This window comes from Eschrichtius robustus, chromosome 4 (genome assembly GCF_028021215.1).
Source record: "Eschrichtius robustus isolate mEscRob2 chromosome 4, mEscRob2.pri, whole genome shotgun sequence".
In the NCBI taxonomy this organism is placed as follows: Eukaryota; Metazoa; Chordata; class Mammalia; order Artiodactyla; family Eschrichtiidae; genus Eschrichtius; species Eschrichtius robustus.
The window spans coordinates 100,617,649-100,643,511 of record NC_090827.1 but is presented as its reverse complement, the minus strand read 5'-3'; the positions used below and the strand labels follow the sequence as shown (position 1 = coordinate 100,643,511).

The 25,863-nt window shown below is 35.6% G+C and overlaps 1 protein-coding gene across 2 annotated transcripts in view; it reads left to right on the top strand.

The window, feature by feature from the left end:
- Window positions 1-25,429, top strand: part of PI4K2B (phosphatidylinositol 4-kinase type 2 beta) — a 31,804-nt gene extending 6,375 nt beyond the window's left edge. The window contains exons 2-11 of one of the 2 annotated variants that reach the window (XR_011073938.1): window positions 3,359-3,495; window positions 5,051-5,251; window positions 5,875-6,006; window positions 7,824-7,977; window positions 9,503-9,564; window positions 11,633-11,732; window positions 15,429-15,562; window positions 16,139-16,198; window positions 23,373-23,616; window positions 24,855-25,429. Coding sequence is in view for 1 of the 2 variants with exons in the window: in XM_068543139.1 (XP_068399240.1) it covers window positions 3,359-3,495; window positions 5,051-5,251; window positions 5,875-6,006; window positions 7,824-7,977; window positions 9,503-9,564; window positions 11,633-11,732; window positions 15,429-15,562; window positions 16,139-16,198; window positions 23,373-23,546 (1,154 nt within the window). In the remaining variant the exon portion in view is untranslated. Of the gene's footprint in view, window positions 1-3,358; window positions 3,496-5,050; window positions 5,252-5,874; window positions 6,007-7,823; window positions 7,978-9,502; window positions 9,565-11,632; window positions 11,733-15,428; window positions 15,563-16,138; window positions 16,199-23,372; window positions 23,668-24,854 lie in introns of those variants that run through there. The other variant, XM_068543139.1, reaches the window with a different exon arrangement.
- The last annotated feature ends 434 nt before the right edge of the window (window positions 25,430-25,863 follow it).

The following is a 25,863-nucleotide window of genomic DNA, read 5'->3' as shown; positions in this document are numbered from 1 at the left end:
GTAAAATGTGAATAATTTTTGGCTTGTCTACCACTTTAAATGATTAGTTATTAATTCTGCAAGTGTTTATTGAATGCCTTTTATGTTCCAGGAACTATAAAAGTTCTGGGTATATAGCAGTGAGAGAATCCTTGTCTTCTTGGAGCTCACAAAATAAGTTATATAATATGTTAGATGATAAGTGCTAACCAGAAAAATAAAGTGGAGGTTAGGGGAGATTGGGTAGGGCCTGGGGGGCCAATATAAGAACTTAGAGTTTTTCTTCGAGTGAGATGGAGAAGCACTGGGCTGCCCTGTGTGTGAAAGTGCTGAGTCCTCACCACTGGACTAACAGGGGATTCCCTGGTTTACGTTTTAAAAGGATTACCATACCTTCACTGTTGAGTGTAGAGAGGAGATCAGTTAGGAGACTCTTGTAACAATCTAGGCTAGAGTTGATAGTGACTTGAATCACATGGAAGGAATGGAGGTGGTAAGAGGTGGTTGGTTCTGGATATTCATTTAAGGTAGAGCTACACAACTTGCTGTTGGCTGTGGCGGGGGGGGTGAGGGTGTGAGACCATGTATGATTCCAAGGTTTTTTGCAAGAGCGCCTAGAAGATTTGGAGTTGCCAGTAACTAACACAGGGAATACTGGGAGTGAAGCAGTTGAGAGGAAATGAAGAATTGAGTTTGAGGCAGTAAAGTTTGAACTGTCTACTAAACATCCAAATGGAGAAGCGGAGTGTAATAGTCTGGGGTTCAGGGCAGAAGTCCAGGCTTGAGATATAAATCAGGGAGCCATCAGTGCTGATGAGGGAGAAAAGAGGGCCATGAACTGAACCTGGGCATTCCAAAGTTAAGCGGTCAGGGAGATGAAAATGAGCCCACAAAAGACTGAAAAAGAGGAGCTAATGAAATGGAAGGACAACTTGGAGAAGTGGCATCTTGGAAGCCAAATGAAGAAACTGTTTTCAGGAGGAGGGAGTGACCGACAGGGTGAAACGATGGTGTTGGTCAAGGAAGATCAGTTCTGAGGTTGGATTTAGCAATGTGGATGTCACTATGGACCCTGACAAACATTGTATCAATGGAGTGGTCAGGTCAGAAGCGTGACTGAAATGGGTTCAAAAGAGAGTGGGAGAAGAAAAATTGGAGATGGTAAATATAATTATAGAAGTCTTCTGCTATAAAAGGGAGCAAAGAAATGAGGGGGTGTCTAGGGGGACCTTGGGGGCTAACAGAGATTTGAGATGAGAAAAATTACACCATGCTTTGTATCGTGGTGGAAATGATCCAATAGAGAGGGAAATATTGATACAAGAAAGAATTACAGAAGAAACGTCCTGGAGAAGTCAGGAAGAGATAGGTCTTGGGGCTTCCCTGGTGGCGCAGTGGTTGGGAGTTTGCCTGCTAATGCAGGGATCGCGGGTTCGAGCCCTGGTCTGGGAAGATCCCACATGCCGCGGAGCAGCTGGGCCCGTGAGCCACAATTACTGAGCCTGCGCGTCTGGAGCCTGTGCTCCGCAACAAGAGAGGCCGCGATAGTGAGAGGCCCACGCACCGTGACGAAGAGTGGCCCCCGCTTGCCACAACTAGAGAAAGCCCTTGCACAGAAACGAAGACCCAACACAGCCATAAAAATAAATTAATTAATTAATAACAACACTGTATTATCCACTTCAAAGTTTAAAAAAAAAAAAAAAAGAGATAGGTCTAGTATACAAAGTGGAGGAGTTGATCTTAGAGCTTGGATCATCCATCTATAGTAATAGGCAGGAGGCAGAGGTTGTGGATGGGTAGATATGGTGCTGAGGGCTGATGATAGTTTTTTCTGCTTGCTTCTCTTTTCTTCTTGAAATAGGAAGATCATCTGCTGAGAGGAAAGAGGTGTTGGGAATTTGAGGAGAGGGGAGGGTATGAGATAGTTGTCCAGAAGAGTGGGAAAGTCTGTGTATTAGGGGAGTCGTCCTAGTTTAGGCCATTATAATGACATACCCTAGCTGGAGTGGCTTAAACAACACACATTTATTTCTCACAGTTCTGGAGGCTGGGAAGTCCAAGATCAGGGTGCCAGCATGATCAGGTTCTTGCTAAGGGCTCTCTTCTTGACTTGCAGATGGCAGCCTTCTCACTGTGTCCTCACATGGCCTAATCCCATCATGGGGTCCCCACCCTCATCTAAACCTAATTACCTACCAAAGACCCCACTCCCTGTATGATCACATTAGGGGTTAAGACTTCGACTTGTTTTGAGGGACACAAGCACTGAGTCTTTAACAGGAATGTAGTATACTCCCAGGGCAACATGAAGGGTCCACCTGAGGATTGTGGTGATGAATTTAAGGGGAGACACCAGGCTTTGTGTTTATCTAGTCAAGTTCAGCTGTCCAGGCATAGGCATAGTCAGCAGACAGTTGGGTTTATCCAGGATTGGGATTTTTCCATGTAACCATGATGAGGGTTGGGAGGAAGAGAGTGATTTTTTTTTTTTTAAGGAATTCCTTTATTTTTATTATTTATTTATATATTTATTTATTTATGGCTGTGTTGGGTCTTCGTTTCTGTGCAAGGGCTTTCTCTAGTTGCGGCAAGCGGGGGCCACTCTTCATCGCGGTGCGCGGGCCTCACTATTGCGGCCTCTCTTGTTGCGGAGCACAGGCTCCATACGCGCAGGCTCAGTAGTTGTGGCTCACGGGCCTAGTTGCTCCGCGGCATGTGGGATCTTCCCAGACCAGGGCTCGAACCCGTGTCCCCTGCATTGGCAGGCAGATTCTCAACCACTGCGCCACCAGTGAAGCCCGAGAGTGATTTTTTGATGATTAACCATAATTTACGCTGGCCAAGGAGGGAAGTAGGGACACAAAGGGGGTGAAGACCCTTGAACAGTATATGGTAAATTGGTGCTTTGAACGTCCTAGTGGGATGGAAGAATTTTTGGACTCAGGGTGCCAGAGGGAGTGAACTAGGAAAAATAGAAGATGCTTGAAGTGAAAAGTAGGGAGAGATTGCAGGTATTGGTGATGACAGATCTGAGGTATGACTGCAGTCGGAGGCTGAGGTGGGATGAAGAACAAAAACACTGGGAGGGAGGAGTTCAAGTTAACACAAGGCATTAGTGTGATTATTTCAGTATAGGAGATCTTGTTTTTCACATGTCATAGCTTGAAGTGGGGTTAGAGAAAGAAAAAAAAAAAAAGCATCAAACCAGCCCATACAATACTTAATTACATTTTTCTGTACCTAAATGTTTTAGTGCTAATAATCTAATCCAGTATTACAGGTCCATATTGTGAGCATTCTCATAACTGGTCTTTCTTCTTCTTAGCATTCTATTTAACGTTGATTTTTCTTAATGCAATAATTGTTGGTTCTTCAGAGTTGAATACATTCTTGGATGATCCAGAATTTGCTGATGTTATATTGAAAGCAGAGCAAGCAATAGAATTTGGAGTTTATCCAGAAAGAATCTCTCAAGGTTCAAGTGGAAGTTACTTTGTGAAGGATCCTAAGAGGGTGAGAATTTCACAGACCTACTATACATAACAGACATTTTGGAAAACACTAATTTAAATGTGAAGTCATTGTGAGTTTCTGAAGATATTTTCCTAATAAATCTGATTGCACCTTCTTTTCAGAAATAAAGGTCAGTTTACTATTAACTAAAGCACTCTACGACTTAAAAATTGAGCTATTCATTTTAAGCCATAGTTTTCTGTTTTATTATTTTAATATTTGGTTTCAAGTATTTATTGAATACTCAACGTTTAGCTGTAGATTTGTTGGGTTTATATTCACAAGTCCTTACCGTACAGAAACCAAGCAGAGTTTTATTTTACCCTCAGAATATTTTTTCCAGCATTATACCAGAGAAGGAGCCTGGGCAGTCTGAAGTTTGAAGGCGTTGGAATGTGACAAAGTGAAATGAACCAAAGTATAATTCTAAGGCAGAAAAGAGAAGTTGATATGGGACTTTGTTCCACTTAGTCTAGAATTTTTCAAAAATCTGTATTATTTCTAAAAGATTTCTGAATGATGCATAGCCAGCAGTTCTCTTTTTCAGGAGGAAAAAGATTATAATTCCATCCAAATATTTTTTGCAAAGACTGAAGTTATATTTTAAAACATAGTCTTTTTTGAGATTTAAATATATATATGTAGGTAATGTCAATCTCTCAATCTTTATTCCAAGCTTGATTTCTTAATTTGTTCGTGTTGACTTTTTTATTAGTGACTCAGACTTTATTGCATTATAAAACAATTATAAACTTATAATAAGATTTTTATTTCTTGTCTAAGGATAATTCAGCTTCTAAATTTAATATTAATGTATTTTATCAGACCAGTAATAATGATTATAAACTTTTAGACATCCGTGAGCAATTTTTTTTAAGAGGAGAGAATTTATTTAAAAATTGGTTCATAAAGAAATAACTGAAAAATGATTTAGGGTAGGAGAATCTGGCAGCATAGACGTCACTGTATCCTATCATTTCCTTTGTATCTTAGAGATGACTTTTTGTCATTGGATTTATTCATTTAACAGATGCTTGAATGTCTACTGTGTACCAGGTACACAGTACTTAGGATATAGCCCTAACAGAGAAAGTCCCTGCCCTTTTAGAATACACATCTACTGGGAAAGTAGACAATAAATAAACATAGAATTTGGGTATTTAATAGATATTGAATAATAACACTGTTTGACCTAGGTCAGTGGTTTTCAAACATTTTAAAATCAGTGGGACCCCTTCTTAACTAGGAAGTCCAGTACATAAAATGGGTGAAATCAGTGGATGGGGTCTTAGAGCCCTGCCCTCCCCTCTTCTCTCACCTTCCCTAGAATTTCTCAGAGCACGGTTTGAAAACCATTAGCCCAAAGGATTATTGATTTTAGATTGTTGAATGAGAATGCGTATAAAACTGTTATTGGAATTAAACCTCTTAATAGTTAAGAGTGATGCCCAAATTTGGGGTGGGAAGAAGTAGAAAATGATCAGAATGCGTTTTATGGATTATTATCTCTCTCTATTAAAAGTCTAATAAAATTTCTACTTTTTTCCCCCTATAGAACATTATTGGTGTGTTTAAACCCAAATCGGAAGAGCCTTATGGTCACCTGAATCCAAAATGGACCAAATATGTTCATAAGGTCTGCTGCCCTTGCTGCTTTGGCAGAGGCTGCCTGCTTCCTAATCAGGGATACCTTTCCGAAGCTGGTGCCTCCCTTGTGGATGAAAAGCTTCATCTGGGCATTGTACCAAAAACAAGGGTAAAGCAGAAATTGTTTTTAATCATGTACTTCTAATTTACAGCCCACTTCTCTGTGAACACTTTAGTAATATTTGTAATGACAGAGCCTAAAGTTGAGCCCCTTTTTTTGTAATCCAGAGTCACAAATGACTAGTAAATTGATTCTAGTGTAGATCCACAAAGTATCCAAGGGAATATCTCTTGCTCAGGTGAGCTGAGATGATGCTGACAAAAAGAGGAGAAAGAACTAGCATTTAGAAAGCAGAAAAAAACCTAGCAGTTCTTTTGAAGGTAGAGATAACTAATATGCTCACAAGACTGCTATATTTTTCTTTCTGACCTTTATACATTTTTAGTTGAAGTTCTACTTGAAATGTTCATTCCTAATTCTACATTTCAAGACTATTACTTCTTTCTTCCACTGGCCAATTTTAGGCTGCCTTTCTCAGAAAGAAATACATGTGTGCCATTGAACCAACTTTGCCAAATCCCTTAGACTTTCTATTTTAGATTTTCAGGAGCATTTAGTATAGTGTTAAACTTTGCTAATTTACAGCATTAGAGTGAGTGCCATGGTGTAAGTGAACAGAAATACTATAATGCAAATTCTAATAGCCATTTTTCTAAACTGTACGTTTCTAGGTGGTTTGGCTTGTCAGTGAGACATTTAACTACAGTGCAATTGACCGTGCAAAATCTAGAGGCAAAAAGTATGCTTTAGAGAAAGTGCCAAAAGTAGGTAGAAAATTTCATCGGATAGGACTTCCTCCTAAGGTAAGTTACTGCGATGAGCTTTATTTGGGGGGAAGTTCATCACATATTACCTGAGCTCTGTGCGCTAGGCACTGTGCTGTGGACTGCGGATATATGTTAGTAAAAACGGTTTTCTCATCTTCAAGAGCTTATAGTAACAAGCAGTCTCAGCGCAATGTGATAAAGCTGTTGAGGATGGTTAAGTGCAGGGAGCCCAGAGAGGGTAGAGGAGGGATATTTAACCCACTTTGGAGGGCTAGGGAATTTCCGAGAGGAGGCTGCACCTAAGGCTTTATAAAGTACTGGCTGGAAGGGCAGGCTGAGAATTAGACCTCGGTTTTATTCCAGCCCTCTCCACCAGTTAGCTCTGAGACCTTGGGCAAGTCCCTTACTCTCCAAGCCCCAGTTTCTGTAAAATGGGGATAATAAAAAACTACCTCTTAGGGTTGTGAGAATGAAATGAAAAAATATATGTCAAGTACTTGGTACAGTACCTGGCACATAGTAAAGCGATAGTAGCCGAGTTTACTCACTACATATTAGATTTTGTTTTTTCTTATCACTTTTAAATAAACCTAAGGGATGATTAGCAACTAGCTAAGCAAGGGTAGGGAGGGTTAATGGGAAAAACATTCTAGAAAAAGCACTAGGCTTTATTTATTTATTTTTTTAATTATTATTTAACCTGCAATTTTGTTGTTTTGTTGTTGCTATGCATTTATCTATATAAAAGAATTGGAGTAGAAATGCATGGTTATCCTAACTTGTCTTTAATATTGTACTCCAAGTTAAGCAGGAAGTTTTGAAAAAATTTACAAGGCCTGTTACTCCTTGCATATGCTGAAATAGGTGTGACTAAAGAAGGATATTATTTCCGTATTTATGACTACTAGGACTTCATTATGAGTGCTTTAGAGAAAACATTTAGGAAATCATTAAAATTTCATGCCAACCATAACATAAAGTGTTAGGATAAGTGATAGATTTTTTTTTTTTTGGCTGCAACGCCCAGCATGTGGGATCTTAGTTCCTGGACCAGGGAGCCAAACTGGGCCCTCGGCAGTGAAAGCGTGGAGTCCTAAATAGGTTTTCTTTGTAGTGATTTGTTTGTAAATATTTATGAGGCCAGCTAGGTTACCCATTACCTGTGTGTCCTGTGCTGTTTAAATTTGTATTTCCGTCTTTAAAAAATTGTTTAATATTAACAACTAGTAATTTTAGCGATAGAAAACTTTATAAAATAGACATATCTTCAAGGAAAGGACTTTTTTAAAAAACCACTATAGAGGTTATGATTAATTGGTTACTTCTTTAAAATTTATGACAGGATCTTTAAGCTACATAGTCAAAGAATTCATTCTTTTATAAAAATAAAGTCATTTTCTGTATCTTATGTTGTAAAAAGAATCCTGAAGTATTTTTTCAGTAAGATAAAATTATACTATTATTAAATAAATAACCAGGATAGGTGTAAAATTTGGTCTTCAAAATTAACTTCATGCTAATGAATATTTTTAGAAAACAGCATTCTTGTTGAGAATATCACCTTAAAGGCACGTGTGTATTTTGTTTTTTAGTTATCCTAAAATAGCTGCTATGCTCCTTGAAAGTCTAGGATTGAGCGTTTTTAATTTGCTATGTATTCTTTATGTGATTATTTTAAATTAGTGTATAAAAATAGTTTTCTTGATAAAGGTGGCTTATCTAAACTAGTGTTAACTTCAATTTTTCTTATTGTGTTCATATAAAATATTTTATGACAATACTGCTGAGAACTTTAAAAAGTAGTCTCTTTGTTCTTATATTTTCTTTTCTAACTTTAATTCTTAAAATTATAGATTGGTTCCTTTCAGTTATTTGTTGAAGGTTACAAGGAGGCTGAATATTGGCTTAGGAAATTTGAAGCTGACCCTTTGCCAGAGAATATTAGAAAACAATTTCAGTCACAGTTTGAAAGATTAGTTATTTTGGATTACCTCATCAGAAATACAGGTACTGAAGTTCTCTCATTTGTTCACTCAAATCTTGTTAACTTTCAAATTGTATTCAACTCTTGTTTATCCAAATCAAAGACGTAAAATTTTGATGCAGTAGTCTTGAGGCCACTTTTTCTTTACGTTCCTTAGAAAACAGAGATGTAGTACCAACTCTCCCAGGCAGAATTAATCTCGTACTGGATATTCTGACTCAGAGCAGGCTCCTGCCCAGGTGATAGCGATCAGTTCCTATCCCTCGGGAGCAGGGAGTTTTTTGGCAACAGGACAAAGCCTGCTGGAAATTGGAAATGTTGTGACATCTTATGGAAAAACCCGAACAAACTTTTTGGCCAACATAATAGATAATCTGCGACAGTGGTTCCCAAATGTGGTTCCCTGGACTGTCAGGGTCAGTATTATGTGGGCATTTGTTACAAATGCATCTTCTGGGAGCCCAGCCCAGACCTGCTGAATGTGAGGCCAGCAGTTCGTGGTTTAATAAGTCCTCCAGGTAATTCTCATGCACCCTGAAGCTTGAGAACCACTGGTTCAAAATCTTTGCTCATTTATATTAGTTTCTGGAAAAGCATTATGTACCTTTTTAGATTTACCTTTATTAAATCATATGGTCTTAAGTTAATGTTAAAATTAGTGTAGAGTCCAATGGAATATTGCTCAGCCATGAAAAAGAATGAGATATTGCCATTTGCAGCAATATGGATGGACCCAGAGAATATTATACTTAGTGAAGTAAATCATACAGAGAAAGACAAAAATAATGTGATATCACTTATATGTGGAATCCAAAAAAATAACACAAATGAAGCTACATACGAAACAGAAACAGACTCACAGACATAGAAAACAAACTTACGGTTACCCAAGGGGAGAGGGAAGGAAGGAGGGATAAATTAGGAGTATGGGATTAACAGGTACAAACTACCACACATAAAACAGATAAGCAACAAGGATTTACTGTATAGCATAGGGAATTATATTCAATATCTTGTACTAACCTATAATGGGAAATAATCTGAAAAAAATATGTATATATAACTGAATCACTGCTGTACCCCTCAAACTAACACAATCGACTATAGTTCAGTTTTTTTAAAAATTAGTGTAGAATCTAGAATACTCCTATAGAGACATTAGGTAAGAGCCTATCCAGGAATTTGCCTGGAAATGGGGGTGGATGCTTTTTCTTCCCAAGGTGAAGAGAAATTATCCTTTTTAATAACCTTGGTTTAAGAGTTGACAGTAATCGTACCTACCACAGAGTGGTTATAAGAATTCAGTGAACTAATACATGTTAAGCACTTACAACAATGTCTGGCACAGAGTAAATCTCAATGAATGTTAGCTAACATTTATGAGTATTTTTAGTCTGTATGTGTTAAATTGGAGGCTTTAATATGTCCATATGCTACAGATAACAAATGAAGGTCTCAAAAAGTGACGACTAAATTTTTCCCCTTGATTAAACTATGATATCCATAAAAAAATGAAGTAACAGATTTTTTGTTTGTTTGTTTTGAAAGATAGGGGAAATGATAATTGGTTAATCAGATGTGAAAACCAGAAACAAGAAGATGAAATTACGGTAAGGAAATTTTAATATATATATATGTATATACACATACACACACTATCAATTTCTGTAAAAAATTCCTTGACATTAAGTTATTCTTCATCACATCCTCTCCTTCACCTAGATCCTTGGTTTTTATCTCCTTTTTCTGTTTTTATCCTCTTTTTTCTTTCCTTCACCTGTTTACATTGTATTTTTTATTCTATTTTCAAAATCTCTGTGCAGTTTTATTTTTTATGTTGTATTAGTATAGAAGAATGATATCAGCTCAGTACTTTTTTCAGGGCTTTGGAAATTTGTTGTATAACCACCATATTTATTTTGCTTTTATGTAATAAAGAAAGGCTTCTAGTATTTTTTGCCAAAATGTTTATATTTTACTAATTCACTTCTTTCTGAGCCTTATGACTCAGGATTAGATAATGCAGAATTACCCAATAAAATGGAACCTATGTGCTTTACCTGTGAATTATAGCCATTGAACTTAAAAAAATATACTTCTAATGCTTATAAGAAGCTGGTTTTCATGTACATAATAGACTGTGAAGACCCTCAACACTATCAGGATGATAGATTTTAGATCCATTCCTATCAACTTTGACTACCCAAGTTCAAATTTTAGATATTTACATTAGAGATATTTTCAGAATAATTTTACTGGTTTAAATCAGTTTAAACATTTAAGAGAGTTTTAACTGATTAAAAATAAATTTCTCCAATGTTTACAGTCTGTGTATTCTCATCACTTAAAGCTGTTGCATCACTTTAAAAGTTTGTAGTTTTCCGTGTTCATCAAAGAAATTTAAAATTACATATTCATAGTACTCAGCAATAAAAAAAGAATAAGCTTGATATATGCAATAATGTGAATGAATCTCAAAATCCTGCCAAGTGAAAGAAGCTACACAAAAGGGAAGATACTGTCTGATTCCTTTTATATAAAAATCTAGAAAGTGCAAACTAATCCCTAGGGACAGAAAGCAGGCCATGGTTGCCTGGGGTGGGGTAGAGGAAGGGAGGGGACTGCTAAGAGACACAAGGAAACTTCTGGGTGGTTTCACATCTGTCAGTGCTTGTCAGATTGTACACTTTAATATGTAAAGTTTATTGTGTGTAAATTATACCTCAATAAAGTTGTAAATAGAAAAAAATGATAGAAATAAAAATAAATGGCAGTTATAGCAGAAATGGGTTTTAAAATACACATATAAATATATTCATATTTATAACAGTTCCTAAATATATTTTATTGGTATATCTTAAGCAATTGGATTTTACTGAAAACCTTATTCTTCTCCTCTTAAGTATTTTGTGCATTTTCATCGAGATATTTGATATAAACTAACAGGAACAAACCTGGCATATATCACTTGGACCTTCACTCTAATACTTTCAATTTAAAAATTATCTTTTTCACGTCTTGTTATTTTATCTAGGCCACTTAATAATGGCAACCGTCTATTTTTTGATAATAGGAGGTACTGTTTAACATGAAAAGTCTCTTGTCCCTGAGGTCTTCGTTTCCATTACAGAAGAATGGAGAAGTTAGGAATGGCCTACATTCTGTAATCAAGAGTTTCTTGAAGTTCCTTCTATTGGACCTTATTATATTTAGCTATGGTCATTGGGGAGTTTTATTTAGAAACATTTTGTGTTTGAACTAATTATTTCTATGAGACTGTAGGAAAGACTTGATTTTAATAAGGTAACTTTAAGTTGTTATCTTAAAAATATCAATATTTTGCAAATACCATACATTTAAGCAATGTATCTAACAATAAATTATCCAGAAGTACACTTTTTAAAGTCTTGATAATTCCCAGCCCTCTTCCACAAAGAGGAAAAAAATGAAACTATTAATGCATGAATTTGTAATACCAAATTTAAAAAAAAATAGTGATTATGAAGTTTTTACTGATTCTTAAGACAGTCTCTTCCCTTAAAGGGTAAATTGGTACCTTCTGGCAACTTTATTTTTATAAGCTCTTCAGATAAAATGTCTTTAAACCTCAACAATTGTTATCTTTTGGAAATATGCATATAAATTTTTTTATCAACAGACTATTTTTCTACCCTTTAGGAAGCAAAATGGACTGATGATAAAGAAACGCTTATTAAAATAGCTGCAATTGATAATGGTCTAGCATTTCCTTTCAAACATCCTGATGAGTGGAGAGCATGTGAGTATTTAGAACTTTCCATAGATTCTATTCTGGAAAAGTAGTTACCCCTTTTCCAGAATAAGAGGGGATGAAATTTATGGATATCACAATAGCAGAGGAAAAACTGGGTGAAATACAGTCATTCATTAGGGCTCAGTTCTAGGCACTAGGGATGCAAAGATGTGTACTACACTCTGTGGGTCTTGCCATGTATTGTTTGCTTATTTTTGGATGACTGTGTCTGATTTTGATTTTTTGGCTTGTATTAGCCTTGTAAAATAAGTTTGATAGCTTTCCAATTTTTAAATGTATGTAATATGGGAATTATCTATTTTAATATTTTGGTAGAATTTTATTTTCATATTTGGGTAGTATTCACTTCTAAAACAATTTAGGCCTACCTCCCCCTTTTCTAGTGAGTAGTGGCTTAACTGCCTTACCAGTCTCTTCTACAGTTAATGGTCAGGTTTTCTACGTCTTCTTGAGCCAGTTTTAGACGTTGTTATTTTGCTTAAAATTATCCATGTTATCTTGAGTTGTAATTTATGCGTATAAGTGTTTTGTAGAATTCTCTTATGATTTAAGAAACCCCCTCTGTGCATATTAAATATTTAGGGGTGAAATGAAATGGAATTTGCTTTAAAATACTTAGGGGGAGGAAAAACAGGGATAGATGAAACAAATTTTATAAGAAATTTGGTGATAATTGAATTAGGTTATTCAGAATATGGGAATTCATTGTACTAGTTTTTAAAATTTTTGTGTATGTTTGAAATATATGTAATAAATTTAAAAAATAATCTCTGTATCTATGACTCTGCCTCTTTTAAATTCCTACTGTTTATTGAATTTTTTTTCACTAGACTTGCCCAAGATTGTCTGTTATAAAGCACTGGCCCATATATATATAATATATATGATTATATATAAATATAATATACAAAACAAATATACATAATTATATAAATATATTTTATATATAATTTTTTTGCTTTTATCAGATAATTGGCCTTCTATTAATCAGGTTTCCAGTTTGTTTATTTGCTTTTTCTTTTTCATAATTTATGTTTTCCATTATTATTTTCTTCTATTGTGTTCATGCTATTTTTTTTTCCTATATTTTTTTTTTCTAGGTATCATTTGGCTAAAGCACAGATTGGCTAGGTGTTGCATTGTTGTTCTGCTTTTACATATTCATACTTCCCGATTTTATTTTGACAGGAATAATTTAGAAGTATTTTGTTTGGTTTTAAATTTCTAGGGCAGTTGATTTAAAAAAACTGTCCATTGTTATTTTCAAGTTTTATTGCTTTGGGATCTGTGAATGTTAACTGTGTGAATTCTGCTCTTTGAAATGTTTTAGTAATTCTTTTGTAACTTTTATGGCCAGTTTGAAGGACTGTATTTGAGAAGAATGCGGTTAGGCACAAAGTTCTGTGTCTGTCTACTAATGAAAGCTTGTTAGTCAAATCATATTCTTGATATATTTTTTGACCACTTGATCTGTTAATTTTTGAGAGACAAAGTTCACTGTGATTGTGATTTTGTCAATTTCTTCTTGCATTTCTATACATTTTTTGCTTTGTATTTCACACACAAAGGCCCAGCGTTTTATCTTGCTGTTGGCTTGTTCTTTTCATTAGTGTAAAATATATCCCTCGCAGTGTTTTTGGCATTTCTTATTTAGTCTGTTGTAACATTGCTGTACCTCATTTCTTTTTATTAGTATTTACCTGTATTATTCTATACTTTTATTTTCAACTTTCGTTATTTTAAGTATATGACATATGAACAGCTCTTAGCTGAATTTTTTTTTTTTTTTACCCAATCTGAGATCCTTTTAATAGGTACACTTAACTCTGTAGTTTGTCTCAATAAACTACTGATGTGTTTGAACTTTTCCTGCCATCTTTTTTTTTTTTTCTATTTACCATGAATTTCAATTTTTTCTTTTTTTCCTTTCCTATCTTTGGTTGAACTGACTTGAGATGTCTTTGTTCTATTTTTTTTTTTTCCTCTGATGGTTTGGAATCTATATGCAAATTGCATTTTAAAAGTGTCAAGTTTAAGATGCCTACAGTACACCTGGAAAATTTTACCAAACACACAGCTGGGGATTAAGGGTCTAGAACTTGAAAGATTAATTGGTATTGAGGATGTCATTTTTAAACTGTCACCTTGGTAAGTGGAAGCTGTAGTGGTGTTGCTATCACCTGGGAAAATCATGGTGAACAAATGTCATCACTAGGACAATGTGTGAGGTACATAGGTACTCAATAAATGTTTCATGAATATTTAGTAGATGAAGGAGAGGAAGGACTAAGTATAGAATCTGGGAATGGTGACATTGAAAATGAGAGGAAAAGCCAGCAAACAAGAGGAATGGCTTAAAAGACAGAAGGTAAAGTTTGAGAGAGTGGTATCTCCAAAACCACATAGAAGAGAATTTCACAGAGGGAGATGATAGAGAACAGTCCTGCTTGCTGCAAAGACACATGAAGTAGCATGAGGGCTGAAAATGGGCTTTTTGAGAAACCCTTATGAGATGACTGGTGATCTTAGGGGGGGAGAGTTTGAATGGTGATAGTAGAAGTTGAGGGATAGGGATTGGAAGTAGAGGCAGGCAAAGAATGAGGGCTTTTCTTTTATATAATTGGTCAGGGAAAGGTCAAAGGGAAATTGGACATAGCTTCAGAGATGTAGGCCACAGGAAAGGCTTTCTTTGGAATGGACTGTACTTCCCGCAGTGTTCAAAGAGATAGATAAAAGAGAATTCAAAAGGAATGACTCTAAAGGCAGAGTTTTTTCCTCAGGGCTTTCTAAGTGGTAGGAGCTGGAGGTTCGCATTGGATGTACCCACTGGAGTTCTATGGGTGATCATATTCTCATAAGCCTTACATTTTCTTGCAAGAATCTGAATATGTACCCTATCTAGACAATCTCACTACGTTACAGATCTTTCTAGTCCTGGCACTGTGTATATTTAATGGTCTTCTTGGGAGAGAACTAGAGTTAGCCCAGAATCATGGATCTTTTATCCCTCAAAGCCAATTACCTGTTTACCTACTAATGATTTAAAATTTTGGAACATCATACACACACACACACACACATATACAAATATGAGTGGTCAGTTCCTGATAATTTGTGGCTGAAAACGCAGGGAGACCTCGGCCATGGTATCTGGGGCTGTGAACAAATTATAGATACCCCTCAGTTTCCAAACACAGGAACCAGAGATTCAGATATATTTTTTGATATAGGGCTGTTTGAGATAGACTCATTATCAAAACTCTTACTGTTTCCTATTTAAAGCTCAGAAACCTAACCAGTTCAGGTAACACCTTACTGTGCTTTACCATCTGAATTAACCATCCAAACTTAGAAATATGAATAATTTAGATGGCAAAAACTAATTGTTCTCTCTGATACCTCCGTTCTCCTTTTTTTTTTTTTTAACATCTTTATTGGAGTATAATTGCTTTACAGTGGTGTGTTAGTTTCTGCTTTATAACAAAGTGAATCAGCTATACATATACATATATCCCTATATCTCCTCCCTCTTGTGTCTCCCTCCCACCGTCCCTATCCCACCCCTCTAGGTCTCCTGTCTTTTTTTTAACCTAAGAACTGTAGGGAAAAAACAGGGTAAATTTAGGTCTAAATAAACCATTTCCCCTCACTGATAAGAATACTTTTTTTTTTTTTTTTTAGACCCATTTCACTGGGCTTGGCTTCCTCAAGCAAAAGTTGCTTTTTCTGAAGAAATAAGAAACTTGGTTCTACCATATATTTCTGACATGAACTTTGTGCAAGATTTATGTGAAGATCTTTATGAACTTTTTAAGGTAAATAAGTTTTTAGTTTTAATTATTGCAGAAAATGAAATAAATCTTAAAAGAGATTTTCTTAATAGAGCTAATTTGCAGTTTACTGCTTCTGGTATCACTGCTTGCAGTAGAACCTGACATAACAGAAAGGAATTAGCAGTTTTGCTTTATAGGAGCATAAATTTATGAAGTTACACTATGAGTATTCTTTGGAGTGAAATTACATTATAATTTGAGAAGTTGTTTTCTTCAAAAGTTGAATTTTTACAAAATTACTCTATGAATTATAATAAATGTTTGGTGATCTGCTGTGATTCAATTTTCTTTTTAAATAAGCCTAAACCCATTGGTTGGAAAGTCATTTTAAATCCTTTCTGGAACAAGTTGGAGTATAACTACACTGTTTATTGTCATTCTGGAGGAATACGAAAATGCATCAAGTAAAAATAATCTTTTCATGCTATTTTTTTCTATTAGGAATGCTTTCTAATGACCTTATGTGCTGAGTTGAAGAGTTCATTTGTTTTCAATTTTTTTTTTCAAAGATCCTGATTTTTGGAATTATAGTAATGTTTTCTTTCCTTTTTGTGATAGACTGACAGAAGATTCGACAAAGCCACTTTTGAAAGGCAGATGTCTGTGATGAGGGGTCAGGTAGGTCACCTTTTTAAGATCTTGTTCATTAAGGAAAAATTCTCTCTTTGAAACAGTAGTCAACTTTTTTTTTTCCATTGTGACCCAAAGATGCAGCTCTCAACACTGTCCTTTATTCTGAACCAAAATAGCTCAGATGATTAGAAATGAAGTTGATTTCAATACTCTTTTGTCTTCTGTATTAGATTTTTTTACCTTGTTGTGTATTGTTTAGTTAGCCAGTCTCCTCCTACTGCTAATTCTTGTCCTCATTTTGATAACTGTTTTCCTGAGTGTTGGTATCGTTTTCCTCCTCAAATCCACTTGCTTGAATGTTTCAATACCACGTTCTGTTTCCTGTTGATTATTTTCCTCATAAAATATGTTTGGCCTTTGCTAGAGCAGTCAGTAAATAACCATGTCACCATGGTTGAGCACTAATTGGGACATAAAAATACTAGTTGTAACTCAGTCCTCTCACTCCTTTTCACCTCCTTTAATTAGCAGTACAGGGTATCAGTTACATCTGCTGGTGTGGACCTGCAGGCTGGGCTGACCTACAGGTGATGTCTGGTTCTTCTACTCTACTAATAGTATTTAGATTCCAAAAGGAAGACTTGAAATGAAAATAAACTATAGTGTAAACATTGTCTTTTAGTGACTTACTAATTAACTTTTTCTTCCTAAAATATGCATTTCATTTAAGGTAGCTATTTGCTGCATACCTGTGACAAAGAAGACAAGTCTAGGTTTTGCACTATTTATTATATAACATTAACAAATAGATATAGTTAAATTAGATAACTATGTATTCATCATATATTTATTAACAGAACCAGCGCCAGAAACTGTCCTAGTGATTGAGATACAGCAGTGAGTAAAAACCAAGTTCCTACTGTGATGGAGCTCTTGCTCTGATGAGGCTGGGGGTCAGGAAAAGGGACAGATTATTAGCATGTACATCTCTCTGTGTTCTCTTGCGCTTATACAGTGCTTTGCTGGAGTCATAAGTTTTAAATAGTAAGTGAAATGGCTGGAGAAGCAGGCTAGAGCCAGCTTTTGGAGGGCCTTAAGTGCCAGGTATAGATTCCACATTGAAGGGGTTGGAGCAGTTGTGATAACCCAAGTGCCCATCAACAGATGATTGGCTTAGAATACAGTGGAATATTACTCAGCCACAAAAAAGAATGAAGTATTGCCATTTGCAGCAACATGGATAGACCTAAAGAACATTATACTTAATGAAATAAGTCAGCGAAAGACAAAACTTATATGATTATCACTTATATGTGAAATCTAAAAAATAATACAAATGAATTTATATACAAAACAGGAACAGATTCACAGACATAGAAAACAAATTTATGATTACCAAATGGGAGAGGGAGAGGGGAGAGACAAATTAGGAGTATGGGATTAACAAACTACTGTACCTGAAATAGATAATCAACAAGGATTTACTGTATGGCACAGGGAATTATACCCAGTATCTTGTAATAACGTTTAATGGAGTATAATCTGCAAAAAAAAAAAAAAAGAATCACTAAGCTATACACCTGAAACTAATGCAATATATTGTAAATCAACTATACTTCAAGTTTTAAAAAAGGGTTGTGATAATGACTAAGTTGTCTATTTACTAGTATGGAGAGATCTCCACAATATATTATGTTATAAAATGTAGTGCATAATGGTATGTATAAGCTGCTAATATATTGTATATAATAAAAAAGGAATCAGAATATTTTTTTTAAAAGAGAGAGTCATGGGCTTCCCTGGTGGCGCAGTGGTTTGGAATCCGCCTGCTAATGCAGGGGACACGGGTTCGAGCCCTGGTCCGGGAAGATCCCACATGCCGTGGAGCAACTAAGCCCATGCGCCACAACTACTGAAGCCTGCGCGCCTAGAGCCCGTGCTCTGCAACAAGAAGCCACCGCTCTGAGGAGCCCGTGCACCACAACAATGAGTAGCCCCCGCTCTCATCAACTAGAGAAAACCCGCGTGCAGCAGCGAAGACCCAGTGCAGCCAAAAATTAAATGAATAAATAAATTTATTTTAAAAATAAATAAATAAATAAAAGAGAGAGTCGTGATGAGACTTACATTTCCCGAGAGGAGACCTTACCCTGGGGTTTCTCCTATCAACTCCCTGAGATTATGTGCTAAATTCTGTTTATATGTGCGTCTTAGGCATGGAGTGGGCGATAGAATTTATATCCCAGCAAAGGGTGTCCGTAACCCAACAAAGAACCCCTGCAGATTGGACAGTGGGGTGCAGATTGACTCAGCAGATGAGTCTAGAGCCAGGGAGCCTTGTGGGGAGGTGTTTTCAGTAATTCAGGTATGAATGATGGGCTTAGATGATTGATGATTGTAATTATGTTGCTGAGTGTTACCACCCTAAACTATATTTGAACTAAATTTTCAGGCATAGGTAATTATGCCCTAATTTGGCATTTTTGCTTGAAACAAATCTATTTGACTTAACAATATGCTCCATCTTCTGGAATTCTCTTATCCCTAAAGATGTATCTTTATTTCAGAAATGTTTGTGTGTTTTTTTAAAATAAAAGTTGTAAATAATCTTGTAAGCTTTAATTGTAGATTAAAGTTAGTACGTGAGAAATTTTAATTTTAATTTTAAAATGCTTGTCTGAACAGATATGGGGACATTCTAGTTCTGAGGTCTATTACAAAGATATACCAGTGGCTATCTGCTGTTTTAGGTTTATTTATTCATATCCTGTCTTGTTTACAAAGGAGTAAAGTATTATACAAATGGGTGTAATAGAATATAAAAGTGACAGGATCAGGATCTGGGAAAGAAAAAATAAAATAAAACCTTATATGATTTAATTTGATTTTGTTTTGGTTTTTTATTTTAATTTGGTTTTGACCTTTCTGATAGCCAAAAAGAGTAAGGTACTCTGACCATGTACATGATTGTGTAGCTCTCTGGTTTTAACCCTTTTTTAAAAAAGCTGGTCTGAAAAAAATCAGGTATTATTTTATATTCTAAAGTAAATCAGTGCTTTGAAACCAAGGCTTAACAAACAAAAACGAATACCTGTGTTTCAAGCAACAGAATTCATTATTCAGCCAGTTCCTTAATTGAGTCAAAATACTTGTGTTATTGAAACCGAAAGTGGGATCCGGCTGCTCACTGCTCAAAAACCAAAAAGAGGCAAGGTTGGTGGAAAGGAAAGTTTGCTTTATTTTAGATGCCGGCAACTGGGGTTGGGGGAAGGTCGGACGCCTGTCCAATGGCCAACTCCCCTCTCCCCCTCCTACAACCAGTGGGCAAGAGCTTTTATAGATGGAGGGAGGGGGCTACATGCAGAAACAGTACAGTCAGCTCTGACAGTCGTCCTGAAATTGGTCATGCGGTGGTCTGACCAGCGTCATCTTGGTTGTTGTAATTACAGTTAATCTTCAGTTCCAGGGTCGGTTTGTTCCCATTTCCTTGAGGCCAATTCTTGGAATTGTGGCAGCTTAGGTCATGGCTACAGTCTGGTCATCATGTAGTTAACTTCTTCCACTTGATGGGGGTTTCAGTATCTATAAGACAGCTCACAGGATATGGCCCAGAATATTATCTATAGCTCTTGAGGAGGAACTAAAGGTCTTTGACTATGCTTAGTGACTAACCTGTTATTATTTGGTCTCCTTTGGCTGTTTTCCTTTGTTTCCGCATTTTCTCATTTCTCTGATTAAACTTATTCTCCGGCTAAGGTTTTTCCACAGACAAAAGGCAGGCAGAGGACATAGGGTCCTGCTCCGTTTCATTATTTCAGTCATTTATAATTATCCCTTGAATCCCTCTCCCTTCTAATTTTACCAATTAACATCATGATTTGTGCTTCATACAACCAAGTCTTTTGTCCTAGTTTATAGTAAGTTTTTAGTTTTGCACACATAATCAGTGACAATTCTCATTCTACATATAAAGATGTGGACTGGAATTAGGAACTAGTATGAAGGCATTTCTTTTAAAATTTGACTAGAAATGTTTATTCAGTTAAAATTTTTGAATTTTACATTAAATAGCAGTAGGGTCATGATCAAGCTCAATAAGAGCATTCATTTTATATTCTACCTGTGCCTATTTGGAACACTGGACCTCAGAAATACTTATTTATTTGAAATATATTTTATACACGATCTGAAAAAAGTGGCAGAAATGATTAATAAGACAGTTTTATTAATACAGAGTGAAATTCTATTCAGTGATACATAAACCAGAAGCTCATTTGCAGATTCAGTAAAAATTGATGTTAAAGAAAATGAAAGTGATGCTTTCGTACCTCCTGAGTACTTGACTCTTTACTAGATATTTTTATGTTTGTTATTATTTTTCCTCATAACAGCTCTACATAGTTGTCTGCATTTTGTAACTTGGCTCAAAGGGGTTAACATGTTGCATCTGTTTAATAAGGGAGTCTAAGTCTGGCAAATCTGCAACATTTCGGCATTGCCTCTGCCTGGGGTCCTTATCATCTCTTCTCTGGATTTAATGATCTTCTAAGTGGTGTCCCTACCTCTTTTCCCATCCTTCTTGCACATTAGACCAGAACAATCTCTCTCAAAGCAGATGGGATCATCTCTTCTGTGATTTAAAACTCCCCTGATTTGTCAGTCAGTATAGGCTTAAGCCCTGACTTTGAGCACCTTTGCAGTCTGCCTCCGCCCAACATACCTGCCTTTATCTCTTGTCATTTTCAGCTTCCCCTAAGCCTAGGCACTCAGAACTGTTCTTCAGTCCCAGTTCACATTTCCCAGTGGTGCCCTTTGCATGCTGTCGTCTCTCCTTGGGTGCCTTTTCCTCTTCCTCTGGAGAACAGTTTTCCCTTAAAGCGCCAGCTCTGTCCTCCTAGGCTCCTCCTGCCACTCAAGGAGTTCTGATTTCCCTAGCACTCCATGGGAGTACTGGGGTCACATTTCACTCAGAAATCGGACGTTAAGACAGCACATTGGGGGAGTTTCCTGGTGGCCTAGTGGTTAGGATTCCGGGCTTTCACTGCTGCAGCCCGGGTTCAATCCTTAGTCGGGAAACAGATCCCACAAGCTGTACGGTGCAGGCCAAAAAAGAAAAAAAAGGACTGCAAATTGGGCATAGTACAGTTGAAAAATAGCTTAAAACCAACCGGGAAGTAGAATATACGTAGTTTTATGTAGATAGTACAGTAATTCTCATGCCCACTAAAATTTGAGGACCAGTGAACTAATCCAAAGGAAAGCAAAGTCTATATTGCAGAAGTCTGTGAGTTCACACCATCTGCCCTTGACCTATCACACCCCTACCATGGTATCAAATGTGGCATAGATGGAGCATTCTAAAGTGTTTTTCCTTGCCTGCAATGTTTAGTCTACTTCTAAAAATAACCTTCTCTGATGTAAAGATACAGTAATATATGTGTTTATTCTTTGGGAAATGAAAAAATGAGCGGTATGTAAAGGAGGGGATCAGATTGTAAAGTCAGGGCATAGATCCACTGTTGCTGAAGTGTTTGTCACACTACATTCCAGTTATTTGTTCGTGCGGCTGTTTGTTTCTAGAATGTGTGCACTTTAAGGCTCAGATGGGTTTTTCCCCTCGTATTTAGTCTTCTCCCCAACACAGTGCGTGCTCAGTAAATAAATGCAAGATCATCAAGTGTCTTCTCAACTCCCAAAGAAATACTAATATTTTGGATAGCTTTAAGACTGAATAATTTTTGCTATTATATATTTGAAATTTTTTAGTCTTGTAGAATGACTTTCATTTTCTTTGTACCATTCCGCTTCTAGATTCTCTACAACAATCATGTATTGTTTTTAGAGTCAGGAAAATATTAGATGTTACTTAAATTAGTGTGTTTAGATTAACATGTTTAGAATAGGATTTTTAAAATCAAAAGAGGAAACTAACTGAATATTTCATTCCTTAGCCATGCTGGTACCCACATTTATTTTCATGGTAAGGACAATGCTTATAAACATAAATTTTGTAAATTCTTTTTGTCTTTTTATCCAAACATAACCAGCCTAGAAGATTTTAAGGGAAGAGCTTAAAAGGAATCCTAAACCATAAATACAATGAGTAACTACTATTACTAGTAAAGGTTTATTTCTCTGATGTATTAAATACTTCAGATCTTCCAGGATCTAAACCATCTAGTTTATACTGTTCAAGTATTATGACGTTTATTTATTAGTATGGCTTTATGTTGAAACCTTTATGCTTATCTCACTATTAAACAGTCTTTACAACAACTAGTAAAATGCACACCATCTGTATATTAAATATTTTCAAATACCTGAAGGAGACATCCTTATTTCTAAAGTACACAACAAAGGGAATTTTTTACCTGATATGCAGGGAAAAAAAGAAAATGAATTATTAAATTTTTATATGAACAGAGTAGAATAGGCTGTAAGCTATGCATTGTTTCATAACCTTATTTATATGCTCAAGTAGCAATTCCAAGAGTATGTTTAAACATGGAATGTAATATAGTTTACTTTTCCTAGTTTTACTTTTCCTACTTAAGAATAGACTCTTAAATAAAACTTTACTTTAAATGCTACCTTCCCCAGTTCTCTTAACTCACTTGCCCTGCGTCATGCTTCCCCATAGCACTTTTTCCTTCTAATACTTAGTATAATTTACTTGTTTGTGATGTTTGACTCCTCCTCTGCTGAAATGTGAGCTCTGTGAAGGCAGAGATTTTGTTTGTTTTCTTACTGTTGCATCCCCAGCACTTAGAACAGGGCCTGGCACGTAATAAGCATGCAATAAATTTATTTGTTGAATGAGTGGGTAAGGCAAGTATTTAGTAAAAACCAGACTATTTAGACCAGTATTTGTTTAGGTCCAGTGTCAAATGGGGTACGTATGTGGAACCATTCACTTCATTCAGTCTCTGACTCCATTGCTCCTGGACATAGATGCATTCTAGAATATTTCAAAGTTACCAATTGGCAAAAATTATTTGATTTTAATCCTGTGCATTTGTCTGTGTATATGTCTGTGTGTGTATAAGCATACCTATGTCCACATATACATATCGAGAGCAGTTACTCCTCATCACATTCTCTGCTGGGCATAAATGGATGAAATAAAAATTGTAGTTATGAATAGATGGTTAAAATAATGTCAGTGAACGGAAGGTTTTTATCTTTTTTGAACTGATGAAAACCTCTCTTCTTTCCACAGATCTTAAATCTTACTCAGGCATTGAGAGACAGGAGGAGTCCTGTCCAGCTAGTACAGATGCCTTGTGTGATTGTGGAGCGCAGTCAAGGTGGAGGTCAGGGTCGGATCGTCCACCTCAGCAATTCATTCACCCAGACTGTCCACTGCAGGAAGCCTTTTTTTTCCTCCTGGTAGCAGATGTGAGAGAAAGAAACTGTTTGGCATTATTGTGTTGTTACAACATTACCGCCCTGTAAACCTGCTGGTAAGAGCTCCAGTTGCCAAAACCTCAAATAATATAAGTTTCTAAAAGGTTTTCTTTTGAATGTAATTGAAGTTTACAGTTTTTTGTCCAAATATTAAATTTCTATTTCAGGGAAGAGGTGATATATCTCCTATATCGTATTTTTGTAGAAAAATTGTATTTTATGTTGTTGATGTTAGTTTCAGAGGTAATTTCATAGTTTACACATTCTGGAATGACTATAATTACTCTAGAATTCCAAACAGAAAAATAAGGTGTTTGTTGACTTTGAATACAATAACTTTTTATATACTTTTTTAATATTGAGAAGAATGGTCATGTTAACTCTTCTTACATTATAAAAGGCCTTTGAGGATGAAACTGCTCTTATGAGCTTTAATAGAGTAGTTAATAGAAAATAGTTAAGAATAAAGCAATGTTGCCTTAATTTAAAAAGCTGCTATTTTAGAACTTGAATAAATGCTCCTAAAGTGACCATTATTAGGGACCAGGAAATTATATTTCAAGTTACCAATGACTATTTTCTTTTGTGTACTTCAGAATATTTTTGGCCAATTATTTTGTTATAGTGAGGGGAAAAAAAATCTAATGCTATCTCCCCCTTTAAAAAAATGGAAACACTCAACTGAGACTTGAGGGGAATAATATGAAATTAAGATAGATCCCCAGTATTTTGAAATTCCAGAATAACATTAAAAATTCCCTTCTGTTTCTTGCATGGGATCAATACTTAATCAGTTAGTACCTCAGAGTACTGATCTCGTTCAATTTAGTACTTCAACTAGTATTAAACTTCACTGAAAGGTAAACCATAACTCAAACTGTATACTGGGTTGCATTTTCAGGTCCTAGGACATAACCTCTTAAAAATAATAGTAGTGTGTAGGGTACTTGAAATTACTGATGTTATTATAATTACAGTCAACTTTAGAATACTAGTCCCAATTAAAGGGGGACGTAACAGAGATAACCATTAAGTCATTTTTATTTGATTTTGAATATCAGTATTTCTGGCATCCTGGGAATTTGTAGTACTTTTAACTTACCAAGTGATTGAAATTGAGATGAGCCCGATATGAAGATTTGATCCCAAAGAAGCAGGAGCTTCATTCTCTTCTTAGGCTCCAAACAAATAACATCACCACTCAGACTAAACTGGGCAGTTTGTGGTCTTGGCCTTTTGTTGTTAAGCTTTCTGTCCTGTAATTTTTTAAATTAAGTTATTTTTTTGTAAAAAGTATTTCCTGAAGGTTGAATTAGGATGGAAGTCAGATCTGCCGTTCTCCCTTCCTTCACATCTTTCTCTTGGTCTTCGTGGATGTGATGAGTGAGGATACTGCTGTCCTAGTGGAAGTCCATTGGAAACCTGTGTTCTCCTACCTCCTCTGACCCTCCATGATCTTAATGTTGAGATAATGGAAAATTGACTGGAAATTCAAAACTCAAGCTAATATCTTTAGATAAATACCAGTAATTAAAATGTGCCTTTTGAAGATGTGTTCTTAATGAAATAAGTTGTTATGATGTGGGTACTGCTTTCATAAAACAGGTTTTTCAGTATTTTGAGAATTTCTATATTAATTTTAAAAATGGAAACTTAGTAAGTTGCTACTGTTTTATACCCTAAAATTAAAATAGTGTGGAAATATTTTTAAATGGTCTGACCAGGCCAGAAAAGTAGAGTTGAAATATTTAAGATATGATTACAAGTCAGTACATTGGTTTTATTTTATAAATTTTCATGAACTTCATTTTTATTTAAATATTGTGTTAATATTTTCAGTGAGTATATTTATAGTGTCAAACATGGTAGACGAAAGGTAATAAAAATCACTGTCTTAAGACTAGATTTCTCCTGAAGTATGTATATTGAATATTTAGAATGTTTGTAAATACATTTATGTTTATAAATGATGCCAAACCGCCATTTTCTTACTGCATATATTAGTAGTATAGTTTAATACTTTATCATTCCAAAAGACATAATTAACTGGAATCTTTATAATTAGAGACATTTTCATTTTTATTTGAATATAAGCTGCCTTACTCTCCCCCAAATTTGTCAGCAGTTGAAGACTACGGAAACATGTTTTTTGCAGTCTTGAAAACGATTTGATTCACAAAATTTTTTTTTTAATTTAAAGTTTTTTTACTAATGGAATTAAAACCTTATTAAAAACAATGGTGACCAGTTCTTTGATCAGATTACATCTTAAATCCTTTTACAGATATATGAAGAGACAGGCA